At 34.6% G+C, this 22,702-nt stretch overlaps 3 protein-coding genes across 5 annotated transcripts; 1 reads left to right on the top strand and 2 right to left on the bottom strand.

The window, feature by feature from the left end:
* The first annotated feature begins 360 nt into the window (after positions 1–360).
* Positions 361–3,089, top strand: LOC117232670 (homeobox protein 10-like). 2 transcript variants are annotated; one of them, XM_033492191.1, is made up of 4 exons: positions 361–568; positions 1,368–1,609; positions 1,706–1,972; positions 2,096–3,089. In XM_033492191.1, exons 2-4 carry the CDS (start codon positions 1,374–1,376, stop codon positions 2,307–2,309), a joined length of 717 nt encoding a protein of 238 aa, XP_033348082.1. In that variant the 5' UTR covers positions 361–568; positions 1,368–1,373; the 3' UTR covers positions 2,310–3,089. The 2 variants fall into 2 exon arrangements, with proteins under 2 accessions (XP_033348082.1, XP_033348081.1); XM_033492190.1 differs by having other exon boundaries at positions 365–1,028.
* LOC117232671 (fatty acid synthase-like) lies at positions 3,071–13,688 on the bottom strand. The gene is made up of 19 exons (XM_033492192.1): positions 13,352–13,688; positions 13,042–13,292; positions 12,698–12,929; positions 12,067–12,485; positions 11,561–11,854; positions 11,290–11,497; positions 11,041–11,201; positions 10,651–10,968; positions 9,982–10,487; positions 9,421–9,725; positions 7,847–8,245; positions 6,646–7,676; positions 6,328–6,572; positions 5,548–6,244; positions 4,651–5,482; positions 4,098–4,570; positions 3,776–4,030; positions 3,441–3,695; positions 3,071–3,364 (listed from the first exon to the last, which is right to left on the bottom strand). The coding sequence occupies exons 1-19, from the start codon at positions 13,533–13,535 to the stop codon at positions 3,173–3,175; spliced, it is 7,257 nt and encodes a 2,418-aa protein (XP_033348083.1). The 5' UTR covers positions 13,536–13,688; the 3' UTR covers positions 3,071–3,172.
* A 1,555-nt stretch (positions 13,689–15,243) lies between these two features.
* Positions 15,244–22,645, bottom strand: LOC117232871 (citron Rho-interacting kinase-like). 2 transcript variants are annotated; one of them, XM_033492591.1, is made up of 11 exons: positions 21,468–22,645; positions 21,040–21,393; positions 20,423–20,667; positions 17,742–20,288; positions 17,225–17,671; positions 16,799–17,151; positions 16,555–16,715; positions 16,269–16,481; positions 15,939–16,191; positions 15,787–15,865; positions 15,244–15,705 (listed from the first exon to the last, which is right to left on the bottom strand). In XM_033492591.1, the coding sequence occupies exons 1-11, from the start codon at positions 21,667–21,669 to the stop codon at positions 15,700–15,702; spliced, it is 4,860 nt and encodes a 1,619-aa protein (XP_033348482.1). In that variant the 5' UTR covers positions 21,670–22,645; the 3' UTR covers positions 15,244–15,699. The 2 variants fall into 2 exon arrangements, with proteins under 2 accessions (XP_033348482.1, XP_033348481.1); XM_033492590.1 differs by having other exon boundaries at positions 15,244–15,865.
* Between the last annotated feature and the right edge of the window lie 57 nt (positions 22,646–22,702).

Raw genomic sequence — 22,702 nt, 5'->3', positions numbered from 1 at the left:
ATTTATTATACATTTAAGATGGCTATTCATACTGCGTACTAATTTTTTATTAGATATATGTTTGCAATAAATATTTTGTAACTCTTATATACATTTTCAGATTGGTTCCAAATTTTACCAATTATAGTTATAACAATCGTGTTTCATTACAGTGTTAATGAAATTTCAAAATATTTTATACATCACACATACACACACACACATATATATATATAAGTTTTCTATCATCACTATTCAAATACTTTTGCGAACTACTTTATTTAAGATGAATTTCCAATTTTTTATAAGTTTTGTCTACACACGAGAATATTCGAAAGTTTTGTAAAAACATATTTCGCCGCGATGAGTTCGCGCATGCGCGAACATCTTACTACAGGTCAAGTTCGTAGTTTAAAGGCTTAGAATCCATGCGTATGGTTAAGTAAAGCAGCGAATGAGTATTATTGTTTTGCGGTGAGGTTGATCTTGAAATTTATGTTTGCAAAGGATTCCTAGAAACTCTTGCGTGGATTTACACAGTGTAGATACAGTCACGCGGATTATTTATTAAATACTATATCGACCATAGGTACCACCATCTGTTCTATCAAACCTATCGTGACATTTCGAGACGAAAACAAACAATTAGTTCTGTGCGATCTTTCTCGAAAAGCGTGTCGCGTATTATAGAGTATACGTTGCAGATAAATATATCGTTGGGAGTAATATTTCAATTTCCATCACTCTCGGTTTAGCACGCATTTACGTATCGTTATACGCATTACAGTAAGTGCCGTGCATTTCCTGATTAACGGCAAGTGAACAATAGAGGTTAGCGTCTGAAAAATAGTTCAAGGATTCGCTTTGTGTGACGAAGTGTCTTCTAACGTATTTTATCATACACTCTTTTTTCACGAGACTTGCGCCAAAAACGTATATGTTACACAACGCCGATGCTTTTGTGAGATTCTTCATAAGCACTGCCTGTGAAGACGTACACTCGAAGGCCAAAGCACGTTCTCTTCAGTTCTCGGTGGTTCCAAATGACAGTAGGCAATTTACTATTTACAAATTTTACATATTGATTCAATATTCATATTGATCAAATCCAAATAAAATACTCTATGAAGAAAGCATTTTATTTTCATTCAGAATTCCGTTGAACTTGTCAATATGATATTTACATACGAAAACGATCCAAAGCTACTACCCATCGCAAATACTGTTATTTTTGTAACAGATAAAATTGAATATTCGAAGAATTGTTATGTTATAAATTTTTTAAAACAAATTGTTGTACTTGAAATTGTTTGTTGATTATAGTTAATACTTAAAAGTATGCAGCAGTATCTAAATAGTATGAAATCTATTTTCCTACTCTGGTTCAGAATGCAATGGGAGGAACGAATCTCCATACACCTCCATCCATATTTCAACATATGATGAGTCAGCAAAATACATCGCAACAACCAGAGACATGGATGCAAATGCCACAGGTGCCACCAATGTCTATACCATGGAGTGTACCATCTTTCCAACAACCAGAATTAGTCAGATTTACCGGGGGACCAAGTTTCGAATCAGTTCTTCATCAGAAGAGAAAACTTGAGACCTGCGATCTGCTAGATATGTAAGTAATTTATATAATGATATATATTATAGAAAAACCTTTCTATTTTTTCAATTTGATATGTAATGGATGATATAATGTAATGGATGATTACAGGAGACAAACGAAACAATTTATAACAGAAGAAAAAATGGCTGCACATTTTAAAGGTTTACATATTAGTTCCAATTATCAACAGTCTTCAGTGCCATCAACTTCAACAGCTGACTCACAACCAGTTAATCCTAGGGAGTTGAATATGGAACTAGAATTGGATGCAGCTAATGCAGATCAAATCAAAACTGGACCCAGGCTAGTTCTTTCAGAGGAACTGAAGAGAATCCAACAAGAACCAATCCTTCCAAATTCCTTGTTATCCAAATTGTGAGTAACATATTTTAATTAAATTAATCTAAATTAAATCAAATATTTTATTTCTCTCATTATGATGCAATTTCTGTTAGTAAATAAGATAAAGTGTGAAGGTTTACAGTTTTTCTCTTTCAGGGAAAGGCCCTCCATGGCTTTAGTCCTTTGGGAACCACCGAGCAAGCATCTTCGTATATTTCCAACTAGAGATACACCAACTCCGATTCCTAATGCGTCAGACGATAACAATAACAACAATAATAACAACAATAATAATAATAACGAAGCGATTGCTGATCTGAATCAGACGATATCGAGCAATTCATCAATTTTCGAGCCAATGGAATTATGAAGGCAATTCGTTAGTGAGTTACTTTTACATCTTTGTATATCGTTAACAAACGAAGAACGCGATATCGAGTTGTATTATGTACGAAAGTTAAAAAAAAACGAAAGTTATACATTATATTTTTTATCTGACATTACATGTTTGTGTAAGGTTGTGCGAGATATATGGAATGAAGCCTTTCTATTAAATAGAACTATTCTCTACTAGTTACCTAATTATTTAGTTATTTGAGACATATGTACGTATCAATTATTATATAAAGATAAAAGCTAAAGATCAAGTTCCTTTCATATAATATGATTTGTGTGTGAAAATTGATTAAAGATAAAAAGAAATATAACAATGGGATTCGTTAATAAATACGTTCATGGGTTTAATGTGAAACTCAGTATTATTGTAATTATTATTAACACAGCATAATTGTATGATCATTATTAATTTTGCGTTATCATTTGTGCTTTCTTGTGAATGCAGTATGTTGCGTTTGATTGCGATTAAAATTGTAGTATGATAAACATGCAATACATATAAAAAAGAAAAAGAAAATAAAAAACATAAAAGAATGCGCAAAAACAGGGATAAAATAGAAAAAAAGATTATTCGTAATAAGGTAGCTTTATTTATACACTATGTGTATGTTACATATATATAATATTAAGGTTGTGTGAAATACAATTCAATTTACTGTATGGGTGATACGTAGATCGTTTGTCGTATGAATGAATTTACTGTGTTTCTGAATGTATGATGATTTTGCATAAAGATATGACAACATTTCATTAATATTGAGTTTTTCATTCATTTGTAATGAATGGAAAGTATGGAATGATAGGTATCGTTGAAGAATGAATCATTCTTACTCATTTTTACGATAACCCCATAAAATTTTCATTCTTTCCATGTAATTCCAGTTCAGAACTTGCGAAATTTAGGGTCTCTTTGAAAGTTTTCGCATCTTCCAAAGGTTCGCCATTAATTGCTGCCGCGGTAATCTTATCATCCAATATGGAAATGTGGTTTCCTTCGATCTTGTGTATTTCTACTTTTCCGTGAGTTAACTAAACAAGAAAAATAGTTTCATTATATTCATTCACAAGTCAGCTACTAATACTGTTTAATATTAATAGATATTACCTTCTGCAAACCGTAATCTGAATTTGGAAGTATTACAGCTGGTGTCGTTGGTACCAGTAACGTGATAGGCGTTCTAAGAGGCGGTACAGAAGAAGGATCGTATTTATCTAACACACAGAGACGGTTATAAATAAATGATATAATTTTCTTTTGAGTTTCTGCCGAATAGACCTTATGAATTTCGTCGGTTGTGTATTTGGTTACTAGATCCAACTTTTCATTCCAATTACTACAATTTTTCAGCTTTAATGCGATCTATGAGAACGAATTAGTTATTAATTATTAATTAGACCTAAATTTTGTAGTAGCCGACTGGTACTGAAAAGATATTTCACCTCTGTGATGATTGGCGTTTTGATAACATTCAATATTTCAATCAGAAATGTATTTTGATATTCGTCTTCCGTAGGCGATGCAAGGTGCTCTGATTTTATGGCTTTCATATAATCGGGAGATCCGTCTATTAATATGAGTTGACCTATTAGTATGTAAGGTTCTAATCTCCTTGTTAATTCTATGGCTATCAGTGATCCATATGAATAGCCAACGATTGTGAAATCTCTGCGACCTTTACTCCTTGCTAAAACATACTGAAAGAGAAAGAGGAATATTATATTTTTTTATACTGTGAAATCTTTCTTTTTTGTTAAAACATACTGGTAAAAGACGTTCAGCCATTTCTTCCACTGACTCATTAATGTTGTATATTCCTAATTGCAAACAAGTGGCAGGGAATTTTAATTTTGATGCTAATTCAGCGAAAATCGCAGCAGACCCTTCAATACCCGGTATAAGAAATATTTCATTTCTTTTTTCACCACATTTAACTGGAAGCTCTACGCAATACTGTCCATCTAGTATGGAAACATTCAAGGTCTTCATCAGCAATCTCATGCCAATTACTTTTTCTGTCTTTGTCGTTGTTTTTTTGATTTGTTTTGTTTGCTTCTTTGTATCTTTTGCAGACATTTCTACAAGCTTGGCAATGTTCAAGAGTCTAATATCTTGTGCAGTTAGAAACACCTCAAAGTCTCTTTCTAGTGTCTGTTTGATCTCCACAGCCATCATGGAATCCATGCCCAGCTCAGCCAAAGAAGAATTTTGACTCACGGTCTTCATATCCTTTATATCTATAATAGAAGAATATTTTCATTGCATGAAAATTTAACTACAAGTGAACTTACATGACACATATATAAAGAATACTTACTCATAATATTCATCACTGCTTCAAGAACATTACTGACTTCATTAGCACTAGGTACCTTCTCTGCAACCACCATGCTAGCCACAATTGGTCTATTCTGACACATGAACTTGTCTAATTCTTCTAAACACGAGGATATCTTCTGAGCCAAGGTTCCACCGATTACCAGCTGGTGTTTGTTCTCCAGCATCTCTGCAGCAATACCCACATCCCCCACAGCGCCCCATTGAATGGCCATGCCAGGAAGACCTTGTTCCACTCTTCTTTCGCAAATCCTCTCTAACACCGCGTTTCCCATACCATAATTAGATTGACCAGCAGATCCTCTTCCACATGACAAAGAAGAAAACACCACAAAATGTCGAAGATTTGGACAAATCTTCCTAGAAAGTTCATCCAGCTTTTTGGTGATTCTGGCTTTGGGTTTCATGCTTTCTTCAAATGATTCCATAGTTTGGTTTACCATCAGACAGTCTTTCAACAGAGCTGCCAGGTTGAAGATACCATCCACAGGTGCCTGTTCTTCTGCTGATTTCAAGATAAACTCGCAGTCATCTGTTTTTGACGCGTCTACACCAGGAATTATAAGGATTTTCGCTCCATAGGATTTCCAGATATCTATCCTTAATTTCTGATAGCCTGTTTTGACTCCGTTTCGAGTAACTATTACCAGGTTCCTGGCACCGCGTAGGACTAACCAGTCTGCAAGTTCTAGACCTAATCCTCCTAAACCACCTATGATTACGTAACTCTTGCTACTCGTAGCGTTGAAGCGAGGGTAAGCAAGAATTGGTGTATTCAAAGGTGCTTTCTCATCTGCTATCTTAATCAGAATCTGTGAACAATTGGGTAATACTTATTTACGAGATATCAATTATAGGGAACAAATAATATTTATACCTTTCCAATGTGTTTGCCTGCCGCCATATACCTGAAAGCTTCTTCTAATTGGTTCTTTTCAAAACACTTTCTTACCAAAGGCTTGATACATTTTCGATTCACCTGGGCATTAAGAAAATGATGTACCTCTTCTCTTATATGAGGTAAGGTACCATGGATCATGGCATCGAGCATGATTCCATGAAAGCTAATCTCTTTCAAAAACACTTCCATTCCAAGTTGATTATTGACAGACATATCGAATTTACCGATTTCCAAGAAACGTCCACGATAACCTAGGCAACGAATCGATGCCTGGAGCTTGTCTTCAGCCAGGGAATTTAGAACTATGTCTACTCCCTTTCCATGTGTCTGTTTCATTATCATCTGTTCGAAGCTGGTATCTCTGGAATTTCCAATGTGATCATCATCTATACTGGGGAACGTTTCTCTGATATATTTCCGTTTTTCAGGTGTTCCTACTGTCGTGAACACTTCACATCCTTCAGCGAGGGCCACGTTGATAGCAGCTTGACCTACTGCACCGCTTCCACCGTGGATCAACACCTTCTCACCTTTCCTTAATTTTCCAAAGTAGTAAAAGGCGTAGAAAACGGTAAAGTAGGCAGACGGAACAGTTGCTGCATCCTCCAGGGACCATTCGTCTGGTACTGGCCACAGAGTGAATTTATGGGGAGTAACCAGGTTTGATATACCCCTGAAGATGTAATTAATCTATCAAATTAGCAGAAGACCTATGTTACTGACGTGTAAGGTTCCGATATTTGAGGTATATCTTACTTGCTCTCAACAAAACCCATCACGCGTTTTCCATTAGAGTCGATTCCACTGAACTCAAACCCAATCAGGCAATCGCTCATTTCTCGCTTCTTCACTATAGTTTCCGCCATCAATTTTCCAGTGGCCAACATCACATCTCTGAAGTTCAACGAAGAGTATATTACTTTGATGATGTTATCCTGGCACTTTTCATTCGGTTGTATCCAACCCTCGAACCACTGGATGGAACTCAAATCTCCTCTGACCTATTGCATAACTCTTGTAAATTTTGAAAGATTACAAATTTTTTGTTTTAAATAACAAGAGATATTTACGTACTCTTAAATTGGCATAGCCATGAGAAGTCAAAGTTGGCTGCAGCTCTGGATAAGGCAGGTGTTTATAGGTTCCCCAGATTTTCCCTGGTCTTAAGACATTATAGCCAATGTCTATATCAAGCTGCTTGGAGTAGAATGGATCTTTCAGTGAAAACTTGGGAGCGTTCTCGTCTTGGATTATCACAGTTTTCACGATCTCACCATTGGGCTCTCTTCTTAAACACTTAACTAATCCTAGGGCACCATTCTCCATATCTCCTTCTGCGACTAGTACCAATCTTACCGTGTCATTACTATTTTTATCTTTTTCATTGTTTAAGACTTTCTTCACATCTTCCAGCCAGGTGAATTCATTGTTGTTCACGTATATTACTTCTGTCTTCTGAGGCGGCTTCTCTGCTTTCTTCAGGAGCAACAGAGTCTGATTCTTGAAACTCTTCTCCAGTACAACATTCAGATCACAAACTTCAAGATAAGAGAAAGTATCTTTATTGACAACACTTTCTCGAAGCAGGATAAATCCATGACCCATTGTTGCAGCTAGAAGTTGGTCCAGAATGTCAGTCGTTTTATTGGATAGAATATTATGAGCAGCTGCTATGAAGACACTGGCATCCTCCGGTAATTTCTTTGGTGTTATTACTGTAATATTTTCAGGAAGCAATAACTTTTCGCCTCGTTCTGATTCTGCGGCAAGTGTCAAATTCGGACGAATCATGGGTATGTTACTTAATACTTTCATAAAGATTGGAGTGAGGGTTTCTTCAGTTGGTACTTTCTCCTCCTGATCGATCACTTCGAGGATCTTTGGCGTGTTTATAATGTGACTCTCCAACGCAAGCTGCGTAGACAAGATGATCATTTCTTCTAATGATGTTTGTGCTTTGTCACGATTGGCTATAAATTTATATTCTTCCAAAATGGGAACAGACGTTAATCTTCGATGCTGAATCGCGTTGGCCTTTATTCCATGGATTTCGATTCCGCCAGATACTACGACATCGTAGTCGTTGTACACTGAGATTGGGATTTCTGTAAAACAAAGTTTTATTATTTATTATAACTCGTTACGACTCGGATGTTTATGCAGTTCTATATTTTTATATCGTAAGCGTTTCTTATCAGAGCGCCATCCGAGCTACTCGATAATATTGTACAAGTATTTCTAACGTTTCAACATTTGTTTAAACTTTTGAAATTACCATTATTATCTTCGGTAAGGTTCCGAATCGTTTCGTTATGAACTTTCACATCAATTACTAGCTTCCTAATAGCTGTTGGTACATAAAGCGCTCTGGTATCGAGATTCAATATCTTCATCTGTAACATATTATCCATAAACACGGCCCAGTTCTTCGTCCAAGCGATACGTCCCCTGGTTCCCTTGAGTGAAGCGCTCTTCAGCGAACGGAACGGTCCAGTATATTGGTAACCACGAAGTTTTAACTCCTTATAGATATCCTTGCTAGTCAGAACTTCCTCATCCTCAATTTCAGTCAAGAATTTGGCTGGAATCTTCTCCTGCGCAGGATTCGTTTGTACGCGAATTGATCCTGTCACTACTGTCGTGGATCCTTCTGATATTTCGAATTTTCCAGATCCTGAAAATGTTTTATGTTATCTGTAATCTGCCGAGTGCAATTAAACAAGTTAAAATTTATTTATTAATTTTAAATCAGGTGTATCTTATAAGTTCTCGTTGTAAGAATAGGCTTCGATGTCTGAGTACAGTAATGTATACAAACGTAAACTCAAGAATACCGCTTCGCGTCTTTCCTTCTCTTTCATGCATTAAACATGACAGTTTAAAGTTAAGATATCTCCCGAACTAATCATTTTTTGATATAGAAAATATGCTTTCTTTTATAGAGAATGCCGAGCTGCATCGATTAATGTATTAAATAATAGGTATGATTCCATTTAAAAAAACAAAGTTGACCTTCACATGACCTTCACTCGCCGATCTACAGAAAAATTAACGCCAGAATATACCCCCTCCCCCCTTAAAACCATTCAATTTTTATCTAAAACATTTTTCAATATAATTAATAGTATCGAAAATATTTCAGCTTCGACTCTTAGATGACTTACCCTGTACATGTAAAATAATTATTCTGCGCGAAGAACAAGATGGGAACAGCGGAGGATATAAATATATATATAGAAAAAGAAATGGATGAGTTAGAGTCGAGCAGAGTGTGAGTAAATGCCTGATACCTCTTAATTCTTTATCAAAGTATTAATGTGTAGATATCGCGATTTTTTTTCAGTTTCGATAATTTAATTTCCTCTTCTCATTTTATATCTCTCTTTACGAACTCCAAAAGTGGGATTAGTGAACGGAATTTCAGTTAAATCGACGAAAAAGACAGAGAAAACGTGCGCGGACTTTGGTGATTGAAAAAAATTCTTATGGGTTAAATGCGGAAGTGATCTCTTGCGATAAACTGAAGCAAGATGAATCCTAGTGATTTTAGAGTGGTTGAACTCTAAGATGATCTGGAAAAAGTGGACTTATCGATTTCAGGTACAAAATTTGGCTAAGGTATCACTCGTATAGTAAATTAGGGATTATAATATGTACCTCGGAATTTTTCCAGATCTTTTTAAAGCTCCAAACAATAAGAAATTAGGCAGAGAATTGAAGATCCTTTATGCAAACCACGTTTGTGAATAACGATATTGTCGACGAAGGGTTAATTCTTTGCTCTCATTTTACTTCCTTCCTTACGTCACTAATGTCTTAGAATTAAAAACCTAATAAAAAGATGTATACCTCTTTGAACCATGACAGTTAATGAAATAGAACCGGATTCGGGCATGTTTGTTGCACGTTCGAATTTCACATTCTCAAAAACCACTGATACTTCGTCATAAAGTGCTCCTTGCAGCAAACTAACCGTCTCCCAGACCATAATAAGGTAACCTGTGGCTGGGACTAAGTTTCTTCCGTCGATCACATGATGCATTATATATTCGTAGTTCTCATCTTTCAGAGCTACATCAATCATTCGCTCTGCCGTGGTAATCTTCTGACGTTGAGTATACACTGGTACGAACCAGTCTTCAGAATGCTCCCATCTGAAATTTGACAACAATTTTAGATCTATGTTGCGATCTTTATTTCTTTTTAAAAAGACCTAAAAAAACCCCAAGTCGTTTGGCCCAATTTTAGAGAAAGTTATTCATTTTCAAAAAGTGTTGTAATAGTTTTGAAAGTCATCGTATTTCCAAAAATATTCAAAATCTTTTTGCTTGTTGAAACAAGAGTGAAGTTGGAACGTACAAATCTGGAAACTTAATGTTATATGTATATATGTTATTTTATTATATTCACCTAATGTAAGGAGAGACCATGGAAGTGCCACGACTAACAGGAAACTCTACGTGCGGATAAATATTCGCAAGTTGTGGCTGTAGACCAACGTCGTATAATTTTCCAAGGGCTTGCAGGAAGCATTCGGCATTGTCTTTATGGCCTCTCTGAGTCAGTGCAATATTCGTTACAGACTGACTTAAGGATCTCTTTAAAATTGCCTGTAGCAGACCATGAGGTGCAATTTCTATGGTTATAGCGTCAGATGGTATCATTGTCGCTGTTTCCGCGAATAGGACAGAGCTCAACAGGTTATTGGTGTGATATTCGGCGGAAGAATACTTGGCAGCTTCCGTGTACCATTGACTGCGTGGTACGGAAGTGCTCATCCACTTGGAACTTCTTGCTTGTGGCTTGGGAATCACTTTCTTCAGATACGATAATAATCTTGGTCCTGCGTCCGCGATGTAGCGACTGTGATACGCTATGTTGCTGCATGCTACTTCCTTTGCAAAGATCTTGTTGGCCTGGAAAAATTAGAAAATCACAGAGAAAACTCAATTTGTAGATTTTGAGCGTTTCATATTACTAGTATTACGATATACCTACTACTGTTCTACAAGAAATCAAAGGATCATTTTCTGAAGAATTGTTATTGACTTTTACAGAATCATATCCTTCAAAACAAACCTGTAACTGGGCAACGAATTGCTTCATGGACTCAGCTGGGCCACTTATGGTACAACTATCGGAACTGTTATGGCAAGCAACCTCTATATCCGATGGACATATATCTTTGATCTCTTCATATCCAAGACCAACTGCTGCCATAGATCCTCGAATCATTTTGGTCTCGATAGACGCTAAACCTCTCGAATATGCTGCAAGCACCATTTGCTCGGCCGTAAAGCATCCATCCGCATAAGCACAACCAAGTTCTCCGACAGAATGACCGATTATATTATCCGGTTCGATACCCACGGATGTTAATAGATCCACGAGACCAATCTGAAGAAACATCCCTCGTTACTACTGCGCAAGAGTTGGAAATCATTTTTCGAAGAATTACAATCGATTTACCTGAATAACAGCGATTCCAACGAACGAGTTCAAAATATTATCGAAGGTCTTTTTGTCCTTGTTGGTGATGATATTAACGATATCGATGCCATGTGGTTTTAATACCGCGTCACATTTCTGAACGGCCTTCGCGAAGATGGGGAATCTCATCAATGATTCACCTTTTAGATTTCAAAATGATTAATTATTTTTTTAATTATTTCCTTGCAAATTGTTTACGAATTTTGCTGTTAACATTTCTATATGTACCCATGCCAGGCCACTGTGACCCCATTCCAGAGAACACAAACCAAATTGGTCTCTTTATGCCAGAGTACTCTTGGATGTCTCTTGGTGGTTTCTCTGATGTTTTAGATCCAACCATTGTGTACCCTCTAAATAGATGGCCAGTTATATTTTCGGAGTGAATATCGTGCAAAAGTCGAATGTACTCCACGTCCACTGGTATACTTTCGATCTGGAAAAGTAATCGTTATATTTTCCTAGAATTTTCTACTATTTTATGCTTCAATTTACTTACATGATTGAGGAGAGTTTCTACTGCTTCTTGTGTACGTCCTGATACTACCACTAATCTAGGCAAATCGTCGGAGGGCGCACCATTATTCACTTTCTCCTTCGTGTAGGATTTTAATAAGACGTGAGCGTTGGCCCCACCGAAACCAAACGAATTTATTCCTACGTAACCACCCTTCCATGGGGTTGGTTCTGTAACTACTTCGACCTTTCCTTCGTCGAAGCACGTCACGCCTTTCATGGGACTTTTGAAGTTTATATTTGGTGGGATCAAGCCACTTTCCATCGCAATAATGATCTTAAAATATTTATTTGTAATTATATTTGACTTTTATATATTATTATTTTATTATATTCTCATCCTGCCATTAGCATTGTTCTTATATACTATTTTTATTCATTTAACTCGAAGTATATCTTAAAATTCTATACTTTTACTCTATCGTCTCTAGTCCATTTTTAAAGAAAAGTTTCAACATTTTTAGAGAATTTCCAACAACAGTCTCATACCTTGGCTACTGAACAGAGACCACTGGCGGGTTCAGTATGACCCATGTTCGACTTAATCGAACCGATTTTGAGAGGAGTGGTTCTGTTCTGACAGAAGACTTTGTCAATAGCGTTCAATTCTTCAGGATCACCGACGCTAGTTCCGGTACCATGAGCCTCCAAAAAAGCCAGTTCATTAGGAGATATCTTGCACTCTTTGTAGAAGTCTGTCAGAAGCATTTTCTGGACGTTACTGGCAGGGAATGTGATTCCTTGTTCCTTGTAGCCATCGCAGTTGCTTTTCGTGTAGACGACCTGCGCGTAAATTCTCTTTGCGTTTTTCGCCTTCTGCAAGATGATCACGCTGATAGCCTCACTGCGGACGTACCCATTCGCTCTTGCGTCAAAGGATTTGCAATGACAGTCAGTGGACAATACACCTGATATTAGATATCAATTTATTAGTACGAGACTCCATCATTTAGGCATCTAAATGTCTTATTGCGAAGAATATCCAAATTACTGTAATTAATGAGAATCTAATGCATGCGACTGATAATCCACTTGATTAAAACAAATTTGACGGATTCCATCTTTTGTTGAGATTATGCAAGCGAAGACTTATTGATTTAATAAAATTATTATAGTTTACCGAGACGAGCGAACTGAAGAGATACATAGGGATGAAGACAAAGATTGGATGCTCCGACGATTACAGTCTCGCATACCCCAGTTCGTATCAATCTGTAAGCTTGATCCAATGCGATTAAGCTAGAACTGCAAGCTGTATCAATCGCGTAAGATGGACCATGTAAACCAAAAAAATAGGAGATCCTGTTGGCCAACATGGCTCTGCTGCATCCAGTAATACCAAAACCATTCGCCTGAAATATATTTGGAGTAGAAGCATATTCAGACTATTATCTTTTAATATTTACAAAGTATTTATAAAACATTAGGGAACTATAATTTACGAATGACGCCAAAAACGTTTACTTGTAATTTTTCGTAAAACCAAGTCTTCTCTGACTCGCTGATACAAGATCCTATAACAACTGCCGTATTGGTCCCTTTGAGCTGTCTAGGATTTAATCCTGCATCGACGATGGCTTCGTACGCATTCTCCAGTAAAATCCGACACATAGGATCCAACGTATGAGCTTGTTTGTAATGGACGCCGAAGAAGATAGCGTCGAACTTGGATAAGCCAGACAGCTTACCACCGGCCTTTGGAATTTCCGCATGATCTGTCAACGTACAAGGTTTCATCGTCGTTCTGAATGACTCTAAGTTAAGTCACACTTACCTTGTCTCCATCTTGAATAGTTTTCCGTGATAAGGTCTACCTTGTTCATTAAATTGTTTTTTAACTCTATTATATTGTTACTTTCCGGAAACCTCCCAGAGATGCCAGTAATCACCACTTCTTCTCCTGGTTCCGTCACCGCGTAGTTCACCTTCAACGGATCTACTTGTGTGTTACAAGACATCCTTCTTTTCTCTTTACAGTTTGCTTTATTTATAAATTTTGATTTCTTTAATTGTTTGATTATCTTTATATCTTCTTTCGATCTTGTTCAGTCAGTCGTGCATATATTAATGAAGTGTTTTCGAGTAATCAATCAGTATCAATATTGTCGCCAAGACCATGGATACAATTGAAGACTGGAGAAACGGAGAAAGGCTTCTTATAACAGACTTTCCCCTCCATGTGGTAATTCGAATTCTCTTCTGAATATTCCTGAAGTTAATCTGTATAACGATTACCGGTCGAAATGACCCCTGAAAATCTAATGGACTGAATTTCGTTGCCCAAAGAGCTCGACGAATTAAAAAATATGCAATAAGATATATTTAGTAGTGATATTGATGTTTATTTTTATAATAAAAAGGTTGACGGACAAGAAGAAAGGAATTAATAAGGGTTTATTCACTTCGTTACTTATTTGCTATAAATCAGTCGAGAATATTACGTTTTTATAATGAATTTTTATAATTAATCAATATACAATATTAAAAATTGTTCCTTCTTTTACGAAACATCTTCTTGTTTTATTAATAACAATGTGGAAGATAGGAAAATAATAAGTAATTAACTATTTATGCACGCAATAATTTTATCAAATAAAATTGAATATTAAGTCAGAACTGAGAAAATGTTAAAGTCATGTCAATAATTTCTCGGATTTTTATTTTATATGAACATAGAACTAGCATATTCTGATATGCCAGATCTAGTTTTCATTTTTTATTTGTCACGTGACAATATATTCTATTAAACAGTAGTATGACTTCCTAAAAACTTACGTCCTCCTGTTCCATAAAATTATTAGGTTGCCCAAAAGTTCTTTTCGTTTTATAAGAAAATAATAGATGCAACATTATTTACTTTATATTATTTTATTGAATTATGTATGATCTATTTTGTAGTAATAGAACAAAATGGATCATACATAATTCAATTAGGGGCACAAACAGGATGCATACATAGTGATGTAGAGTAATGCGATATCCGGCCACCCTTGACATTTATAGTATTGAAATAATGAATATTCACGGAGAAGAGCGGCAACTGTTCAACCCACCACTTACTGTGACGCATTGATTAGTATTTAATATATTTTCTGTCGTATGACATAATATTGTAGTTTTGGCATTAATAAAATTATATTAGGTTGTCCCAAAAGTTTCTTTCATTTAATAAGGAAATAATAGATGCACAACATTTTTTGTTTTGTATTATTTTATTGAATTATGTATGCATACATAATATGTTATAAGATGTGCAATAAAGATGTGTTTAAATTTCTATATATATAAAAATCAAGTTAAAAATATAGCTTAATCTGTATCTAGTGAACCAGTATGTAATTATTACAAAATTATCGTTGAATATAGTTAGAAAATAGTAGTACAGTACAATCGGTAGTCAGTCATACTAGAATTACACATTGCTTCTAAAGATATTCTTTTGTATTAGCCGTAATTGAAATTGTACGAACAGTTAATTAAAAAACTGAAAACGTAAAATGAATCATGACCATGATAACATCAGTTATCAAAATATGAATGATCACTTAAGTAACAACATAGATTTTTGATTTTTTTCATATAAATCTTTATTCTATTAATATTAGTATTTTATTTTACAATACAAAATTACAAAATTTTTGTCATCAATATAGAAATTCGAAAATATATTATTGTCACATTTTTTAAATAACAATACTATTATAGTATTAACATTACGATTCTTAATTTACGCATGTAGTACTATAAGTATTAACTTCAGATCTCTGTAAAAGCTAATGAAGCTTGTAGACAGTAAAATGCATATTATTTTTGAGACACGTGTAAATACATTTGGTTAATTAATACTACACAATACAAGTTCTCCTGTATAGCAAACATTTGAGATCTGACTACATAACCATTAGAAAGAAAATTAAATACAAAGTAAATATAAAACAAAATTTCCTGTTTAAACAAAAGATTCTTGTACATTCGTTTATTATGCATTAATTATCGGTTACGTATTGGCAAGAATGGACTATTTAAATTAAGTGTACAAAAACACAGCTTGCAACATATTGATTAAAACATATTTCTCTTAATTGTTACAAAATGTTTACAGTCTTGATCTCAATTTTTTTGCTATTCCTACAATTATATCAAAAATAGAATTTTTATTATTTTTAATATCAAAATGTATTAATATTTGGAAACACCGGTAAAATGTACTTTTTTCCCTTGACCATCTAAAGCCTCCATTAAACTCGACGTAAAACTGAACTCTGAACTGCTTTCGTCCTCTTGATTTCTGTAAAATACATCAATATGAATAAATTCGTATTTCACGACAATTTTAAGTATACAGCATTATGATGACATACAAAGTATCTAAACTGGTAAGACTGCCATTTGATTCGGGTATGATAGAAGATCCTTCAATCTTTAATAGTTCCAAGAAAGAGTTCATTGCCGTTACGTAAATTCCTTTTGTGCCAGCAGCTCCCAAATAACGTAGACTAGATAACTCGATTAAAATTCGTTCTGGACTTTTTGACAAAATATATGTATCTTGATCGAGTTTTACAATCTCCACGGATGAAAAATGAATGACAAACAAATATGGTTTTCGGAAAGCTGTAAGAATACAAATATTATTTTTTATGCAACATGTAAGATTATTGTATTTTAAGAAACGTTACAAGATTTCTTACCAAAAGCAAAAGGTAAATGATTCCATGTTGGATCAATGTTTCGAGTTCTTTGGCCACTTTCATTCACAAACATTCCAAATTCATTATAACAAAGCAAAAGCTCTACTTTTCCAGGTACAAGAGAAACGTTTAAAACGCAAACTGGGAAAATGCCTAGCTTGGCTACTCCCGATAGTGCAGCTTTGACTGAATTATCATCTTCTTCTGGAAATTCTGCAACACCATGAATTATTAATTGCATGGAATGAATGAATTCACTAAATAATAAATAGTATTTATTACTTACCATCGACACAATAATTTTTAAGATCAATTTGGAAAAATTTATTACATCCTACTATAAGAACATTTTGTGTAAATATAGCACAACTACATGGTTCGGATGTTTCAAGTTCACGGACTACAATAAATTCTCCAGAATCATCTTCAATGTACCATTTAAGTAATCTGTATTTATAACATAACAAAATTTTTATATAATATATGATATTGAAAATCAAATGAAAATATATCTGTTTCAAAAAACCTACATTACGTGGGACTCAGTTGCTGCGCAAAGCATATCCCGTTGTAATTGATATAAATGGTAGCTATCAGTGCCAGTTAAAACTGCCTTCGTATTAATTGCTGGCCTTGAGCATTCGGCAGCCACTGCGTTACTCTTTAATTGCCTTAGACTACAAGATACTAATTGCCTATTTTCACCAGCTATCATTAAAGCTATTCCTAAATGGGGATGTAAAGTTAATTGGTGCACCTTTTTCACTCCACGAATCATAGTAAGAGTTCGTGATTTAGCACCGCTATACGAAAACAGACCCTCTTCTGCACCCAATAAAAGTACATTTTCTTCTGTCAAATTTACGGCACAATTTAAATCCAACTATAAAATATTTATATGTTAAAAATGAATTTAATATAAATACAATTGTTCGAACGTAAACAAAATTGCTCACTTGATTTTTTGCTAGTCTTAATATAGTTTGATACTTCTTACTTCTATGAACATTACTCAGTATATTTTGACTAGTAATAGACTTTAAGGACTTTAACCAATTTTTCTTATCAGTCTGGCTCAAAGCCATGACATCTAAGCGTGGTGTCGGCCAACAGGTGGTCGATGAATTGGATTCTATTCTAAAAATAAATGGTATGTCCGATTTTGCTGTTCCCATTACATCTGGATTAATTACTGTATCAAATACAGTAAATCCATCCTTTTCGATTAAATCGATACGATTTATTGGTGCCATTCCGGGAGATGGCTGGTGATCGTAAGTACATAAACACGGTCCTTCCAACCTAAGGTACTTTCTTTCCCAACAAGTATTCGAGCGGTCTGGGAGTTTCACCCAACTTTCCATCGGCACGCTATTGTTTTTACTTTCTACATCACACACATCCTATTATCAACAATAATCATATATTAGTGTAAAATATAGGATTGCACGGTTAAAATATTAAATATCATACCGTGTCGGGTTTATCCGGTTGATCTATAGCTAACGTTTGAACGCTTTCAGTCAATGACGATAAACTTTCGTCACTATTTCTCCAGCTTTTACCAAACTGCTTAGCAAAACCTCCGGGTAAACCGCAAGTGGCAGGTGCGGTAACCATGCACTTTAAATGCGTCATTACTTGACATTCGTTGCAAATAGCTGCGCGTTTTCCAAAATGAATGGAATCCAAACACGTGGAGCATTTCCCCGCTCGCATTGGTAGACCGACATCAAATCGGTGTGGAATGTGGTGTCCAATTCTTTGCGGCGACAAACGTTTAGATAATGAGGTAGTTGATGATTCTGTGGTATAATTCACGTTTTTTATATCGGGTGCTGAGGGAGACGATGGAGAGGTCGAAGCGTGGATAGCTTTCAGTGCTAATAACTGTTCAGTTAATGTTTTAACTTTGGCGCGTTCTTTCGCTAACTGATTTTCCAATTCGCGATATCCAACTGGCATTCCAGTACCACTAGGAGGAATAGTCTCTTTCTGCTTAGTACCGAGTATTTTATCACATACCGTTTTCTTCTTCTTACTGCACTCTTCTAATTTAAATTGCAAGTAATCTATCAACTTTGTTTGTTGTTGTCTGGTACTCTCGGCTTTCACTTCCCTTTCCTGATAGAATTGCCGCATTTCCTCCAAGATACTTTCCAATTCTGTGATCCTTATCCGAAGTTCCTGACCTTGATCTATGCTATTCTGCAAATCATTCATCAACACGAAATTCGCCTCTTTCAATTCGTGAACTCGTGTTAAGTGTTGACTACTTTCTTCTTTAACGACTCTTGTTTCTGCTTTAGTGATATCTAAAGCACGTTTCATTTCTGAAAGATTACATTCTAATTCCCCGCATTTATTTGTGGAACTTTCGACTTGTTCGCTTAAGTCTTGTACAAGCTTCTTGTATTGATCTCTCTGGGCTATCAAATTATTTCTTTCACTCTCTATATCGCTTATCTCCGATGCAAGTCTCTCGATATTCCGTTCTGCTGTTAGTTTCAGTGACCTTTCTTCGTTTTGTGCGGTTTGTGCTTCGCGAAGTTTCACCTCAGTCGTTTCCAGATCCTTTTGTAACTTCATTTTATCTTGAATTAGTATATTTTCTCGTGTTTCGTGATCACTTGTTAGTCTTTCGTAATCTGTTAGTTGTTCTTCAAGTACTGTACAGGTTTCTTTCAAAAGTTCAGTATTCAATTCATAGCCTTTAATCTCTTGTTCTAATTTACCTATTTTTGATTCCAATTCACGTATTTCTTCAGTATGTTTTGCGATGATCTGCGTCAAACGGTTGTTTTCACTACTTAAACTGTCGACCCGATCTTGATTTACTTTCGATTGCTTCCGCGCCGCGTCTAATTCTCTGCGTAAAGAAGCACTTGAAGACTGTAATTCTTCTATTTGATGATTGGTCTCAGTTAACGCTCTTTGGGCCGAATCAGCTTGCATTTTGTTTCTAGTAGATTCTTTTGTAATATCATTCAATGACGCTTTTGCACTGTCTAACTCTTTAAGTAGCTTCCTTGACTTTTCTTCTCCCTCTTTCATTTTATGATCTAATTTTTCGGTCAGCTTTTGCTTTTCTTCCTGTAATGTTTTAACTCTTTCTTCTGCTTTCTTAGCTTCCCTTGTTGCAATTCGTTTGTCTAAATTTGCATCCGATAGTTCCTTTTCCTTCTTCCATAAATTGATTTGTGCTTGCTTCGCTGTCTGACGTTCTGTGTTCAAGTTTTCTTTCATTGTTTGGAGGTCTCGTTCTAATTTCTTCATTTGCTCTTCTAAATGCGTATCTTTTTTTATTACAGACATCCTACTTGTACTTGGTTGTATAGTTTCCATCTTAAGAGTAGCATTCTCTGATTCTAGTTTAGTAACACTCTGTTCCAAGCGTCGTAATAATTCTTCTAAATTGCCAACCTTACGCAAATGCTCCTCTTCTTTCTGTAGAGAATCCTGTAATCTTCTTTGTAGAGCGGCTTTATCTTGTGTGGCTTGTTCTAAGTTCAGAGCAAGGGCTTCCTTCTGTTCCAAGTTCATCATTGTTTCATTTAAATCAGACTTTATCACTTGTAATTGTTGTTTCAGTTGCTCATTTTCAAGTTTTGACATTTCCAATTGTTCTTGTATTGTGGCAACTGCCTGTTCTGATGCTATAGCATTATCTAACTGCTTTGCCCTATCTTGTAATTGTTTTTTTAAAGCTTCTATCTCTGCATCTCTGGCTGGTATTGTAGCCTGTATGCTACGTAACTGTTCCTGACAGTCTTTCAATTCATTTTGAGCTAATTCTAAAGCAACATTCAACCTTGATTGACGACAATGGTTAGAATCTTGTTCATTTCTTAGCTTAGTCTCCAAATCTGTATTCTTGGCAACTTCTAAATCCAATTTTGCTCTAAGTTCAGCTAATTGATTATGTGAACGTGTAGCTATTTCTTCCAGTTTAGTTTCAACACCTTGAACGCTTTGCCGACTTAGTTCTCTTGTTTTGGCTAGTGATTCTTTATATTGCATCTAATAAAATAAATAATTATTTCAATATTTTTCCTTTAAATTTAAATTAGATAAATTTTACTAAACTATATTACTATATGTATGAACTATATTACTTATGTATCACTATATATATGTACATATATTTTACTAACCTGAAATACTCTGAGTTTATGTAATTCTGCATTTGCTGTCTGAAGTTCACATTCTGTTCTTTGCAACCTTGAACTCATCTCATTGTTACTAGTACATAATTCTGTGATTCTTACAGTTTGTGTTTCTATATGTTTATTCAATTGTGCAACTTTTTCCTTTTCTGCATTCTCCCATTTACGTTTAGCATCTTTTATCAAGCTTAAAGCTCTGGTTTCTAAATCTCTTCTTTCTTGACGCTCTAGTTCTGACATTACAAAATAATTATTGTATATAGTTTTACATATACAAATAAAACATAGCTTTATATATATATGAAAGATTCTATTATTTACAATTACTACTATATCTAAGTATATAATAATAGCCACTTTTAATATGATTAAAAAATTTTAGAAATTAAATATCAGATACTTAAAAATAATACAATAATTTTATAATGAATTATAATCATGGGCTAATTAAAAAAATTCCATGATTTTTCTATTGATTAATGTAGTAATATGTAAGTTTGATAATATTGAAATTTAGATTATATGGAAGAAAAATAGATGAAGAAGTTAAAATAAAAAAAAGAAATTTCTTAAAATTTCTACGCATGAATTGCAAGTCAATTTACCTAATGTTCTTTTTATTCCATTTAACTCTGACTTTGTTGCAATTAATTCTCTTTCAAGAATATCTCTCTCTTTATTGAAAGCTTCTAATCTTTTTGATTTTTCTTGGAGCTGAGCTTCCAATTGCGTCATGCAACTGATTTTTTCCTGTAATTCAAATATCTTCTTTTGTTTCTCTTGGATCTCTTTCTTCTTACTATCTAATTGTGCTTCTAATTCACTTTTCTCTTTAGAGAATTTGTCAGACTGAGAGGAATGATGCTTATGAAACTTAAACTCAAAAAAGGAAGAGCAGTCTTTCTCAATATCTTTAAATTGATCATTTGAATCTGATGCACGTGTGCTTCTATCACCACCTATAAATACAGAATGTACCAGATTAAAATAGATATAGACAAAATTGTTAAAGGAATTTTGGTAATAGTTTTACCAAGACTTCGCCGAATTACTTCCAGATCACATTTTGCTGTGTTTAATTCCTTTTCCAACTGTTCTTTGTCTTTCTTGGATATCTCCACTTTTTTCGTTTTTTCCTCTTGTTGAGTTTCATTGTTAGTGGTGGACCGTCTATTTTTCCCACAGATTTTTCTGTAACGTTCCTCAAATTCCTTTTCTCTGCTCTCAAAATCCATTCTTTTTATTGTTCATTTGTGGTCGAATAATTTTCGATATTTTTTATCTCACGTTTGTTAGATAAACTGTCAAAATATGTGGTTAAAAAATGTTTTATTTCATAACAATCAACGTATCCATTTCATTGACTAGACTAATCGAAAGAATCGAGATTGATACATGAAAATATAGGAACAAATCAAACGTAATTTAGTCAAGTTTAAATCGAACTTTTATTATATCTATACTATATATTAAACTTTGCAAAATTCCCGCGATTTGTAACCTGTATGAATTAAAAAACACAAATAAACACGATCTTATCGAGTGTGTAATGTTCTTCGGTTGTATAACAACGTTTTTGTATGGTTATACATCATGGAAATATTATATTTAATGTTACACGTTTTGTTTTACACTATCGTATTCATAACCACAGCGTATTTATAACGGTTGCGGACATAGAAGCCGTTAACTACGGTCACGTGGTACTTTGGCGCCGTATTGACAATTGGTTGAGATCGCGCAAGCGCAATTTTATTTTTATCGAGTAAGAGCGTGTCAGAGAAGATAGGAAAAGTTTTGTTATGAAAATTATTGATAATACACCCTAATATCCTTATGTAACAGATATTTATAACTGTACAATTATTCAGTTATACAGTTATCAAATCTATAATTGCGGATCAAACTTTATTTTGTAATTCAAAATTCTGTTTGATTCTGAGGAATCATATTTACGATAGATGGCGACAAAATTATCGGATTGCACTGCCCTCTGGATTAGTGAATGAATGGAGCTTGCTCAGTTTGAAATCCAAGAAAGAATTCAAGTGTCAGAATAGAATTTTAATATACATGTGAGTACTTTTCTATATTTACATATTTACTTTGTTTACTTAAATATTTTTCTAAAAACTTCTCCATAAATAGTACGTGTGTACTTGGATTTGTGTGTTTTATTTTACAAGCACTCGAATCCAATCAAAGTACGATTATAAATAAATAAATAATTTCAAATAAAATTTATGCTATTCATACTATTGTTAATAT

This window comes from Bombus vosnesenskii, unplaced genomic scaffold, assembly GCF_011952255.1.
Source record: "Bombus vosnesenskii isolate JDL3184/JDL3185 unplaced genomic scaffold, Bvos_JDL3184-5_v1.1 scf7180000013293, whole genome shotgun sequence".
NCBI lineage: Eukaryota > Metazoa > Arthropoda > Insecta > Hymenoptera > Apidae > Bombus > Bombus vosnesenskii.
The sequence above is the reverse complement of the archived record's forward strand: the minus strand, read 5'-3'. Positions and strand labels throughout refer to the sequence as shown.

What these genes read in the sequence shown, in the direction of transcription:
- LOC117232670 (XM_033492190.1), top strand. An exon ending in ACCTGCGATCTGCTAGATAT is followed by an intron (nt 1,610 to 1,705) that starts GTAAGTAATTTA and finishes GGATGATTACAG; the next exon opens with GAGACAAACGAAACAATTTA. An exon ending in AATTCCTTGTTATCCAAATT is followed by an intron (nt 1,973 to 2,095) that starts GTGAGTAACATA and finishes TTTCTCTTTCAG; the next exon opens with GGAAAGGCCCTCCATGGCTT.
- LOC117232671 (XM_033492192.1), bottom strand. Translation starts at nt 13,535, where the DNA reads ATGTCTTGTAACACACAAGTAGATCCGTTGAAGGTGAACTACGCGGTG. An exon ending in TCTTCAGTTCGCTCGTCTCG is followed by an intron (nt 12,486 to 12,697) that starts GTAAACTATAAT and finishes ATCTAATATCAG; the next exon opens with GTGTATTGTCCACTGACTGT. An exon ending in AATTCGTTGCCCAGTTACAG is followed by an intron (nt 10,488 to 10,650) that starts GTTTGTTTTGAA and finishes TAATTTTTCCAG; the next exon opens with GCCAACAAGATCTTTGCAAA.
- LOC117232871 (XM_033492590.1), bottom strand. Translation starts at nt 21,669, where the DNA reads ATGGATTTTGAGAGCAGAGAAAAGGAATTTGAGGAACGTTACAGAAAA. An exon ending in ATAAACTCAGAGTATTTCAG is followed by an intron (nt 20,289 to 20,422) that starts GTTAGTAAAATA and finishes TTATTTTATTAG; the next exon opens with ATGCAATATAAAGAATCACT. An exon ending in TCATTTACCTTTTGCTTTTG is followed by an intron (nt 16,192 to 16,268) that starts GTAAGAAATCTT and finishes GTATTCTTACAG; the next exon opens with CTTTCCGAAAACCATATTTG.